Source organism: Ornithorhynchus anatinus, chromosome X1, assembly GCF_004115215.2.
Source record: "Ornithorhynchus anatinus isolate Pmale09 chromosome X1, mOrnAna1.pri.v4, whole genome shotgun sequence".
Taxonomy (NCBI): domain Eukaryota; kingdom Metazoa; phylum Chordata; class Mammalia; order Monotremata; family Ornithorhynchidae; genus Ornithorhynchus; species Ornithorhynchus anatinus.
The window spans coordinates 11,444,277-11,457,392 of NC_041749.1; the positions used below are offsets into that span (position 1 = coordinate 11,444,277).

The 13,116-nt window shown below is 41.9% G+C and overlaps 1 protein-coding gene across 1 annotated transcript in view; it reads left to right on the forward strand.

The window, feature by feature from the left end:
- Window positions 1-13,116, forward strand: part of AGPAT5 (1-acylglycerol-3-phosphate O-acyltransferase 5) — a 62,510-nt gene that overhangs the window by 18,231 nt on the left and 31,163 nt on the right. Inside the window, exons 2-4 of the mRNA XM_029050582.2 lie at window positions 2,210-2,279; window positions 6,434-6,549; window positions 11,160-11,249. Of these exons, the coding sequence (XP_028906415.1) occupies window positions 2,210-2,279; window positions 6,434-6,549; window positions 11,160-11,249 (276 nt within the window). The remainder of the gene's footprint in view (window positions 1-2,209; window positions 2,280-6,433; window positions 6,550-11,159; window positions 11,250-13,116) is intronic.

The following is a 13,116-nucleotide window of genomic DNA, read 5'->3' on the forward strand; positions in this document are numbered from 1 at the left end:
TATGAGATTCCCTAAGGGAACAGCCCACTAAGGCATGAAGAGCAGACAATCGTTTTAATTGTATTTGAGCATCTGAGTACAAAGCATCATACTAAGACAAAAAGTGTTCACAACGATATAGCTGTTTTACAAATCCACCATTATACATGAAAATACATACATGAAAGAGATGCACAGGCACATATTTTCTCCGACAGGAACGAATTATGCAAAATGCCAAAGATAGTGGTAGGATTTGGGTGGAGGAGATACAAGTTAGAAGGTGAACCTGGGAGGAGCCAAGCCTGTGAGCTGGAAAGTAGCAGATGCAAAGAGCTGTTGTGTACGTGGAGAAAGCTGGTGGAGAAGCCTGAAGCCAATGGCGAGGAATTTCTGCCTGATGGGGAGAGCGGTGGGTAAGGAGTGGAGAGAGATGTGCAGAGAGAAACTCCGGGGAGACGATCTATGATGCAGTTTGCGATTTAGACCTGAAAGGTGGGCAGGGTGGAGTGGGGGAATCCAGTGGTGGGAAGCATTCTAACGTAATATGTCAGGAGCTCAGACATGGGTTGTAGCCGGGTGGAGAGAAAGGGTGGAGTTAGGCCCGGAAATGAGATCGATACAGTTGTTAAATGAACGAAAGGAAAATTATTCTCACCAGCTGCGTGGTAAACATATTGAATTCATTCCCACAGGAAGTCGTGCAGGGAGAAACTAGAAATAATTTTATGAAGGGTTTGGGAAAAATAACACGGATAAGAGGTACGCAGTAGATTATTGGGGGGAATGTTAGGGATATCAAACCCTCCTTCGCCTTTACCCCCTGAACTGCCCTGGAGCGGCCTTTACCGGTCCCCAGCCTCAGGCCTCCTGCTGCCCACACTAGGCCCGAGCGCCCCGCAACTCCTGCGGCGGCCCCTTCACCCCAAGTCCTTTGCTCTCCGTCCGCACTCCCTGGCCTGGGCGGGGGGGGGGCCCACCTCCCGCCCACCTCCCGCCCACCTCGGGAAGGGTACGTGGGGAAGCTTCACCTCAGCCCCCTACTTGGCCTCTCAACCCTAATGGGATCACCCACCCACGGCCTCTCTGTGCCAGTCCCCCTGGAGGCGAACCCGCCCCTCCTTGGTCACCCGGGGACGGTCACCGAGTTCCCCCCCCCCCCCCCCCCCGTCGGGATTCAACACCGTGACCGACTTCTCGTGGGTAGAGCTCACGTCTCCCAATTCTGTTGTATGGTACTCTTCCAAGGGCGTAGAAGAGTGTTCCGCACACAGTAAGCGTTCGACAAATACCACTGGATCGATCGATCGCGGGCAACCATCACGATTTTCCTTCCAGCATCCTTCGGTGCCACTGTTGGAGAGAGAATTCCGGGCAGGATGGCCAGTTGGTATTTTTCCCAGTATGGCATAACTTATATTCTTGTGAGTCTAGACGGAATCAGAAGCAGCCATTTGTTGGAATCTCGGAGAAGCAAAACTGCAACGATAGTGTCTACAAAATTAGACTGCAAACTTCTTTAATTCCACGAAGGAATTTAGCAAACCACTTTCAGATATTACAGTATAGTACTTTGTCCGTTTTTCCCAAATATTTAATGGAGTTAATTGAAGCCAAACATGAATAAACTTTTGCAGTTTCTTTTTTGTTTGTTTTATACAGGGAAGGTGTACGCTAGTTAGCCTGATCTTCGGTTCCGTCATTTGGAAGTGATTCTCGATTTCAGTAACTAGGCTTTGTAGAGATTTTTTTTTAGCTTACAAGTCTAAGATGTAGCAATAGTGCTGTTTATTGCATGCTCTCTACTGAGCACTTGGGTAAGTACATCAGAAGTCATGTTCCCTGCCAACAGAATAGTGGAATCAGAATAAATAAATTGAATGTTCAGTCAAAATGTATGTGAATCAAAATGCAGAGGATGGGTATGGATTGATATGAGTGCAAAAGGGGATGATAGATTAGTAGTAGAGTTTCTAGGTTGGGGATTTGTCTAAAACAAGGTGCACTCTCCTCCTGATCTTCCTCCTGTCAGTTGGAAATGTCCTTGTGGACTTTGAGGCATCTAACGTTATGCTACCCTTCCGTGTCAATTATGAATAGAATATTGTATATTTCACAGACCTACTGTTTATTACTTTGCCAGCTCCATTTAGAATCACTGAATTATTGTATCAAAGTATTAAATGTTGAAAAACAACAGTTAATATTTGATTTTTGTTTTATCTTTTAGATAATACTATATGGGGATTTGCCAAAAAATAAAGAGAATGTCATATATTTATCAAATCATCAGTGCACAGGTTTGTATCTTGTGTTGGCGTGTAATGTGGATTTTTCACAAAAATCTAAAAGCTCTGACTATAAAAATGGATAAACAGTGTTTCCTTTAAATTATTCCTGTAGGGAGCACTATGATACCCATGAAATAGATATATATATTTTTTTTACCACTGTGTGTCCATGCATTTTTCCCTACGCTGTGTGTCTTCATGTTTTCTCAACAAAGTTTTTGCCTCACCCCTGCGCCAAGTTCTTTTTTCTTTCCGCTCTTCCCTACCATCTCTCCCACCATGACTCCTTCATCCACCTTTCTCCTCCCTTCTGCACTAATAAGGTTCAGAGAATAATGATGCTCAGAGTTGAGGGTTTTACTGTTTGAGCCTCTCCCCCCACCCCAAAGTTCCCACTCACCCTCTATCCTCCTGAATAGTTTATGAAATTCACTGGGAAAGTTGGATGGGTCCGTTGTCTACAGTGGTTTCTGTGAACGGTCCATATAAATCCCAGCTCCGCAACTCATCAGCTGTGTGACTTTGGGCAAGTCACTTCACTTCTCTGTGCCTCAGTTACCTCATCTGTAAAATGGGGATTAAGACTGTGAGCCCCACATGGGACAACCTGATTCCCCTGTGTCTACCCCAGCGCTTAGAACAGTGCTCGGCACGTAGTAAGCGCTTAACAAATACCAACATTAACTGCTTTTCCGTATAATTTCTGTGAGTGTGGGACAAAAGCACTGTGGCTTGCTCTGCGTTAGAGTTGCAGACTGACAGGAGGAACTACATTTCAGGTTGCTCTTGTGGAAATTGGGCAACCTATGCTGTTTTCCCTAGGAAGCTCTTTCTTATTTCTCCAGTTAGTACAGACAAGCAGACATCTTCAAGTCTTTTGGCAGAACCTGGACTTGCAGTTACAGCAGCCAGGCAGAGCTATAATGTGGTGACCTGGGGGGCCACATATTTTCCTTTAAATGTACAGGTATCTCAATGCAGATGAAGTACCCAACATGTAAATCTTTAAACTTCTGTTCTTTTGATCAGTTTGAGGCTAGTTGAATTCCTTGAGTGGCACTGGGCCCCATAATCTGGAGGTGTCGGGGGCTGTTTGGGTTTTGTTTGTTTTAAATTACACTTCAATACAGTCCCAGCAAGCATTTTCATTCCAAGGAAGATGTGAACTCTGATTTGACTTGTCCTGCTTGGAAAAGAGTATGCCCGAACCAAAATTCGAACAGAAAGGGAATAGAGCGTGGCTTTCTTTTTCCCTTACAATGAAGAGGCATTCTTCTTTCTCCCAGAAATGAGAAAACACATTGTAGTATACGTGCCCTGATCTGCCCAACCCATTCTTCTTACACCGCTTTTCATTCCGTCCAGATAAATACCAGTTGTGTGTCTTTCAACTCTTTTGAATTGTATTCTCCCAAGTGCTCTGTACGATTCTCTGCCTACAGGAAGTACTCAATAATAACAATAATTCATTCATTCAATAGTATTTATTGAACGCTTACTATGTCCAGAGCACTGGACTAAATGCTTGGAATGTACAAATCGGTAACAGATAGAGACAGTCCCTGCCCTTTGACGGGCTTACGGTCTAATCGGGGGAGACAGATAGACAAGAACAGTGGCAATAATAATGATTATGGTATTTGTTAAGCACTTACTATGTGCCAAGCACTGTTCTAAGCGCTAGGGTAGATAGAAGGTAATCAGTTTGCCCCACCTGGGGCTCACAGTCTCAATCCCCGTTTTACAGATGAGGTAGCTGAGACTCAGAGAAGCCTAGTGACTTGCCTAAAGTCACCCAGCAGACAAGTGGCGGAGCCGGGATCATTCAGTAGTATTTATTGAGCGCTTACTATGTGCCGAGCACTGTACTAAGCGCTTGGAATGTACAAATCGGCAACAGATAGAGACAGTCCCTGCCCATTGACGGGCTTATGACCTCTGACTCCCAAGTGTTCTTTCCACTAAGCCATGCTGCCCTCTAAATAACAATAAATACCATTGATTGATTGGAAGAAATTTCCTTAATCCTTTAACCGTGTTCTCTCCCGTATACAAAAGGAAAGCCTGCATTTTGGGAGAAGCGGGCTGCTATAGAAGCGTAAATCTGTGACGGGACTTTTAAAAGGTCTGTCTATTGCAAATGTTATCTTTCTGGGAGAGCAGTTTCTAAACCAGCTGCAAGTTGGTTGTTTGTGCTCCCTAAGGAAGGAGATAAAACATTTTCCCAGGGAACTGTTTTAATTGTTTATCACCCTTGTCAACTCAAAGTCATTGGCTGAATTTTAAGCCCATTTTTATTCTACCCTCTGCATATTAAATGTGTGGCTCTCAAAAGTGGAGCCCAGCTCCGACTATTGGATGAGATCTGCTTCAGCTTATTCTCGAAATACTAAATACACAGTTACTTCTATTAATGTTTCATGGATGAGTCTTGAATGGGTAGTCAATCAGCAAAGAGTACTCAGATCTCCTAAGATTCCTAAGGATGGAACTTGAAGCTGCTTGGCTGATAGCCCTTGGATAGCGTTCGAGGGCTCTTCCATAACTGAGTTGTATTTCATGAATAGTAGTTTCTGTTAAATTGCTATGATAATGATATGCCATGTTCCATGTTTTAATACAATGAGGTAATGATTTCACATTTCCCACCATGCTGCTTGAAAATTATTCTCTCAACTACTTTTTCGGTTGATTTTTGAGATTTTTAAGTTAACAGAATTTTCCCTAATTCTAAACAAAGATCTCATTCCCCAGAGTTCTCAAAAATGCATGTGCAGAAATTCATTTTACTAGAATAAATACCTTGTAAGCAAATCCAAAAGACGCGATTTTTCCAATAACCTGTAAACAGCTCTTCGTTCTAAAATGTCGTCTTAATTCTCCATTTCCTCTCAAGCGTGGTAATGGGAAACTTTAAAAAGATAGGTGGTGTTAATTGTGTTTTATGATGCATTGTTTATCATAGCCCAAAATCTGTTGATTGCATCGATTACATTAGCACTCAAATGTACCAATTTTATCATTTTGGCCAGAGTTAGCATGAATTCACAAATCTACTACTCATTCAATAGTATTTATTGAGCGCTTACTATGTGCAGAGCACTGTACTAAGCGCTTGGAGTGTACAAATCGGCAACAGATAGACAGTCCCTGCCCATTGACGGGCTTACAGTCTAAGTCTATTTGCATAGCAAAACACTTGAGTAGAAAAAAAAGAAATTTGGATGGTAGTGGGGATATAACCCTAATTTCTAAAAAAGTTGATTTTGGAGTTGTAATTGATCTAAACAATCATTTCCTAAATATACTATGATTTTTTTAAGCCAGTGGATATTTTAGGAAATGGTAATGTAAAAAATCACTGAAACTCTTTGCTTTTTTTTAATAGCATGTCATTCATTTTTCCTTTAATCAAAAAGGTCTCTTGTCTTCATACATATGTGTGTGTATACATATATATGTACACATATGTGCATTCCCATTTTAAAGTGTTCTTGTGTCCCTTGCAAGCAGATCCTAATTTGTAGATTAGTAACACCAAATTTTGTGTACAGTGCTTTTGTTTTTCCCAAGCACTTTCCCCTTAGTTATTTCATTGTAATCTTATAACATCCTTATGATGTTCTGGAACTCCAAGCCATTATGGCATTTTGCATTTTAAATTTGAAGTGACTTGGATTGCCAACATAATTTATGCCAGTATTGCTGAGGGCAGTCAGGCAGACTGATCTTGGGACACCTAAGACGTTCTGAAAGATGGGTGTAAATGTTTTCCACTCTGTGGTGAGTACACAGTCATTACAAGTTTATCTGAATGAATCGTTTATGAGTAGAACTGCCAAGTTAGAGGTGTTTTGGACTAATGTGAGGAAAACCTTGGCTCAAGTTAAGCACCGCTTGCCTGATGCGTCTGGTTTTTTTGTGGGGTTTTTTTTCTTTGACCTTTCAGATAACTGTAGCCAGTCAGTAAAGTGAAAGGGGAGATTATAAATTGATTCTGGTTATGCCATTAGAATGTAAAATTTTAAAATACAGTATTCTCAATTTATTAAATCCTTGAAATCACTTGAAGAGGATGTAGTTTGTTAATATGTAAAAAGGGCGGAATTGTTAGTTCTCACCCAGTCCAGTTATGCAAACTTAGGTCCATTTTGTCTTTGCAGTTGACTGGATTGTTGCTGACATTTTGGCAGTCAGACAGAATGCTCTTGGACATGTACGATATGTTCTGAAAGATGGCTTAAAATGGCTCCCATTGTATGGCTGGTATTTTTCTCAGGTAAATTTTTTCACCATTGATTTTTCTTGCTTGGTTGTGATGTATCCTCTTAAACAAGATGCTGATTATCTAAAGGTAAGTGGAAATACTTGTGCGTGTTTGTTGACTAACATGTTAACTGCCTACATAGTTCCTAAGTCCAATTAAGCAAAAGAGTACAAGATTCAAATGTATTAAAGTCAAGAACCAGCTCAGGGAATCAGAGAACAGTAATGTGTGATCCAGTTTAAATTTACGGAGTATTTTTCGATCGTCATTAAATTCTCTGTTCACCCATTTCTCCTCTAACACAAGGGTTGTATTCTTACAAAAACTTGTGCTGTAATAGCTCTTCCCGAAATTGCGGGCAGGGACACAAGCGGTTTCTTCAAGAAGCGGTCCGTGTCAGAAAAGCTTTCAAGAAAGATATATTCATTCCTCCATTCAATTGTATTTTTTGAATGCTTACTGTGCACAGAGCGCTGTACTAAGCGCTTGGAAAGTACACTTCAGCAACAAAGAGAGACGATTCCTGCCTACATTGAGCTCACAGTTCTAGACGGGGTTACAGATATCAAAAGAAGTAAACTGGCATCAGTAGCATTAATATAAATAAATAGAATTATCGATATGTACATATATAGACAAGGGCTGTGGGGCCGGGAGGGAGGGTAGAGCAAAGGAAGCGAGTTGGGGTGCTGGGGAGGGTAGGGAGAGTTGAAGAAAAAGGGGGCTTATTCTGGGAAAGCCTCCTGGAGGAGGTGAGCCTTCAGTAGGGCTTCGAAGGGGGGAAGTGTGATTGTTTGGTGGATTTGAGGAGGGAGGTTGTTCCGGGCCAGAGGCAGGACGTGGGCCAGAGGTCCACGGCGGGGCAGGTGAGAACGAGGCACAGTGAGGAGGTTAGTGGAGGAGCGGAGCGTGCGGGCTGGGCTGGAGAAAAAGAGAAGGGAGGTGAGGTGGGAGGGGGCCAGGTGATGGTGGGCTTTGAATCAAGAGTGAGGAGTTTTTTGCTTGATACGGTGGTCGATAGGCAACCACTGGTGATTTTTGAGGATGGAGGGATGACATGCCCACGACGTTTCTGTAGAAAGATAATCCGGGCAGCAGAGTGAAGCAGGGAGAGACAGGAGGATGGGCGATCAGAGAGGAGACTGATGCAGTCATCCAGTCGGGAGAGGATGAGAGATTGTACCGACAAGGTAGCGGTTTGGATAGAGATAAAGGGAGGACCTTGGCCATGTCGTGAAAGTGAGACCGGCAGGTTTTGGTGACGGATTGGATGCGTGGGGTGAATGAGAGAGCGGAGTCAAGGATGACACCGAGGTTGCGGGCTTGTGAGACGGAAAGGCGGTCGTGCCGTCCACAGGGACGGGAAAGTCAGGGAGAGGACAGGGTTTGGGAGGGAAGATAAGGAGCTCGGTCTTGGACGTGTTGAGTTTTAGGTGATGGGCGGACATCCAAGAGTAGGTGTCCTGAAGGCAGGAGGAGATTGTCTCTAATTGTTGCCGAATTTTAATTTCCAAGCACTTAGTACAGTGCTGTGCACACAGTAAGAGCTCAATAAATATGATCGAACGAGTGAATGCGAGCCTGGAGGGAGGGAGAGAGAACAGAGGAGTCATAGCTTTCATTGCTGCAGGATTAGTCTCTTCATTTTTTTCCCTTTGAGAAGTGAACCTCCTGTTCCGAGGGTGTGAAATAATTTCCAACTTCTCTATTAAGCATGTAAACAATTAAAGTTATACGAACAGGGAATAAGCAAGTAAAACCATACTAGTAGCCTAAAGAATATCTTTTTGAAGCAATTAAGGGTGGTTGTGAAATTGTTTATGTAAAAAGTGTCATACGCAGAAATGTGTCTAATATATGCTGATTGTTTTCAAAGTGCTATTGTCAGCTTATACTGGAAGTTGAATTTATTTTTCTTCCACTTAAAGCTGTCGATTGGATTTATGTTTTATAGCCTCGTTGAAAAAAGAAAATAAAACCAATTTCACTTAATGAAACAGTTTACAGAAGTAGCCCTCAAAAGTAAAATGTAGTCGAAATTACAGACTTCACGTCTCTGTCAGGCAGCCGGCAAAAGCGCAACCCAATCGATTTCTTCTTATTTGCTCAGTGACCATTACATCCTTTTTTTTGGTGATTTTACACAAATCACAAATGGCGTTGTGTATGGAAACTTCCTAATTTCATAGAGGTAATCAATCATATTTTATTGAGAGCTTACTGTGTGCAGAGCACTGTACTAAGCACTTGGGAGAGTACGGTATAACAGAGTTGGTAGAAATGTTCCCTCCCCACAGCGAGCGAGTTCTGTGGAAATGTATATTATCTCCTTGTATTCACAAAATATGTGTTGGGAGCATAACACACGGATTATGAACACTTAACATCATTTATATTCAGTCTCTTAGGGTTTGGTTATGTTGCCTTTTAAAAAAGGCATTATTTTTTTAAAAATCATTCTTAACTGGCATTTAAACTTTCTGCTGTGCTTTTAGAAACAAGAGACTTTTTGTCTCTATACATTAGGGGCATTGGTGGGCAGGGAACACGTCTACCAACTCGGCTGTATTTTCCCAAGCACTTAGTACAGGGTTCTGCATGTAATACGCCACTCAATATATACCATTAATTGATTGTCTGGGTTTTGCCGTAGGAGCCTGGCGAAGATGTAGCATCTAATTTTAATACCCGTGCCTTTAAAGTATTAAAATAGCCGTTATTGACCACCTGCCCTATTTCATCTCTGACATTTTTGATAATGATGCTTCTGTTTCACCTTTCGTTCGGTACAGCTAGCACAGTACTTAAATAGATCTATATACCAGGGAACAATACCTTTATATTTATTAGGCCCCTTTTTTCTCCTTTTTTATTGATGGGGATTTTTTTGTATTTTTCCTAGAATATGATTGTTTTATTGAAAATGTAACTTTTTCATTTTCACGTGCTTTTTCCCATAGTCCTCTATTGATTGTAATGGTTTTTCATTATTGTTCAGGGATACGTGAGTTTAAAAATTCCAGTCACCCAGATCGAACTGCCCTTCAGAAACTTCAAGTTAGTTAGCAAGGAGATTACTGGATTGAAATGGCCGTTCCGCTCCAAAAGAAATTGAGCTGAACCTCCTAGGCCCCCGATCAAATCACTAAAAATGAAGCAAAGGGGATTTGCTTGGAATATATTGGCAGGTTGACCAGGTCACTTCTTCTCTACCCCTATGTGGAAGTCAAATGAAATAGCCGTGATTTTTGAGTTGGGAGGCCATTCATTCGATCGGATTTATTGAGCGCTTCCGTGTGCCGAGCACTGTACTAAGCACATGGCAAGCAAAGTACGGCAATAGAGAGACACAATCCCTGCCCACAGCAGGCTCACACTCTAGGGGAGGGGAGACACACATCAATAGAAGGAAACAGGCAGCGCTTAGGACGGTGCTTAGCGCTTAATACAATTCTCCGCATACAGTAAGCGTTCAATAACTATGGTTAAGTGAAAGAATGAATAAATATAAATAAAGAGTATAAAGTGCCGTGGAGCGTGGAGAGGGGGGAAAAGCAAAGGGAGCGAGTGATGCGGAAGGGAGGGGGAGCTGAGGAAAAGCAGGGCTTAGCCAGGGAAGGCCTCTTGGAGGAGGTGTATCTTCAGTGGGGCTTTGAAGGGGGGAGAGTCATTGGTGGATTTGAGGAGGAAAGGGCGTTCCAGGCTAGAGGAAGAACGTGGGCCAGGGGTCGGCGGTGAGACAGGCAAAAACGAGGCCCAGTGAGAAGGTTAGTGGCACCAGTGGAGCGGAGTGTGCAAGCTGGGATGGAGAAGGAGCGAACGGAAGCGAGGGAGAAGGGGGCAAGGGCATGGACAGCTTTAAAGCCAATAGTGAGGAGTTTTTATTCCTCTTTCCCCTGCCATTTCTGGTACCATTAAGACAGTAAAAAATTACTCTCATGACCTCTCCTTGTTCCTAAGTAAAAATAAGTACACTGCTTTGCACACAATAAGGACTCAATCAATGTGATCGAATAAAGTGACATTTCATGAAATAGTAAAGAAGTGGTCATCACTAGCAGCATGCAAGTCAAGAAACAAAGGCCAGATTCTGCAAACAGATTGTCCTAAAATAGTTTACCTGCATCTACTAACTCTGTTTTCTTCTGGCCACCTGCCCCCCCCCCCCCCAAAAAAAGATGTTGCACTGTTCATTACTCTTAAATTTTTCAAGGTACTACTACAAACATTTAGCACAGTGCTCAGCACATTTTAAACGCTCAATATATACCATAGATTGAGTGATCGATTTGATTAGTGGACGAAAGTAATATCCTTTTCTCCTGCAAACAGAATTAGTGAAACATCAGCTCAGCATCATCTTAAATTACCATTTCTCTGTTATAGTGGCTTGAAAACATTATAATCTTTCGAATACACAATAGACTTGAATTTTGATTTGAGTAACATTTAAAAGGCAATAGATTATTGCCAACTAAGCACTAGATGAAATTTACTTGATAAAACACATATAATGGGTCTGGAAAAGTAGATATTTCTGACTTTTCTATAATTTTAAAATGTGTGTAATATCAACTGCATTAAACTTACCTCTTTTTCCCTTTTCATTTTATATGTGGAAGCACGGAGGGATTTATGTAAAACGAAGTGCCAAATTCAATGAAAAAGAAATGAAAAATAAACTGCAGACCCAAGTGAAAGCAGGAACTCCAGTAAGATTTTGGTATTTTTTTTTCCTTAATGCCGAGGCATTTTAGCTGTTGTTATGGTTATTTGTGTTAGAGTAAATTGTATAAATGTTTTGAATGTCAAAATGTTACTTCCAGGCCAAATCATTACACCTGCATTTTAGTTATTTCACTGTGTTAGTTTTTCTAAAGTGGTTATTTTTCATAAAATTTTATTCTGCAGAGACTATTGTTTGTCAGAAATGGTTGCAAAATTTGAAATCTGTGAGGTCCTTGTGGGTGAGGGGAAGTGTCTACCCACTCTATATTATTGTCCTCGACCAAGCGCTTATTACAGAACTCTGCACAAAGTAATTGCTCAGTAAATGAGATAAATGCTCAGTAAATGAGAAGCAGCATGGTTCAGTGCAAAGATCCCGGGCTTGGGAGTAAGACTTGATGGGTTCTAATCCCGGCTCCGCCGCTTGTCAACTGTGTGACATTGGGCAAGTCACTTAACTTCTCTGTGCCTCAGTTACCTCATCTGGAAAATGGGGATTAAGACTGTGAGCCCCACAGGGGACAACCTGATTACCTTGAACCCCCCCCCCCCCCACCCCGTGCTTAGAATAGTGCTTGGTTCATAGTAAGTGCTTAACAAATGCCATCGTCATTATTATTTTAATTGATCGATTGATTAATAGAACTAATTTTTTTGGCAACTGGGCTGTTGAATCTAAGCCTACTTTCATTAATAAAAACAACCTAGTACATTTTTGCTATATTACTAAATACATTGAATGATTTCACTTGGCCAAAAAACCAGATAGATAATTACTCTCAAAAATTTCTGCACACATTTGGATGATTAATCATGCACGATAAGTGGTATTTTAAAATAAGTTTCCATTTTTAAGAACCCTGGTCACTACCAATCAGTCATATTTATTGAGTGCTTACTGTGTGCACAACACTGTCCTAAGCGCTAGGTAGAGTACACTACAACAGAGTTGGTAGACACAGTCCCTGCCCAAAACAGAAGTACATAGAAGGGAGACGGACGTTGATATTTATAACGAAATTACAGATATGTTCATAAGTGCTGGGGGGCAGAAGGAGAGGTGAATAAGGGGAGCAAATTCAAGAGCAAGGGTTCTGCAGAAGGGATTGGAGATGAGAAAATGAGGACTTAATCAGGGAAGGCCGCTTGGAAGAGAGATGCTTCCAACAAGGCTCTGAAGGTGGGGAGAGTTTATCGTCCGTGGGATATGAAGAAGGAGGGTATTCCGGGCCAGAGGCGGGGCGTGGGAAGGGGTCGACAGTGAGATAGATGAGGTCGAGGTATAGTATATAAATTGGCATTAGAGAAGAAAAAGTGTGTGGACTGGGTTGTAGTAAGAAATCAGAGAGGTAAGGTAAAAGGGGCCAAGGTAACAGTGCTTTGAAGATGATGGTGAGGAGTTTCTTTTGGATGTGGAGGTTCTTGAGGTATGGGAGAATACGGACTTGAACGGTTAAAAGTGGTCCGGGCAGTGAGAAAAGTGGATTATGGATTGAATTGGAGGGAGAGAGAGGAGGCAGGGAGGGGACCAAGTGACTTTTTCCGTACCCCTCAGGTTTAGAGTCCAGTGACTGGATCACTATATTTGCTATACAACCATGTATTTCACCCTTGTCTTGGGGCCTGTCGGCTCAATGATTCCTTTACTTTAGTAGAAAGCAGTGAATTTCCCAAGGATTTACTCGATCGTACCCGGCTCAGTTATAACGGCTAAAATGTTAAAGAAGAGTTTTGAACAGTCAGTTTTAACAAGTGTTTTTATAGTACCACGCTAAATTTGGCTTTGGTATGAAAAGCTCAGTCTTAAAAGAAGAGCAAAGCGAAAGAAAGGATGTTAAGATTTGATCAAAA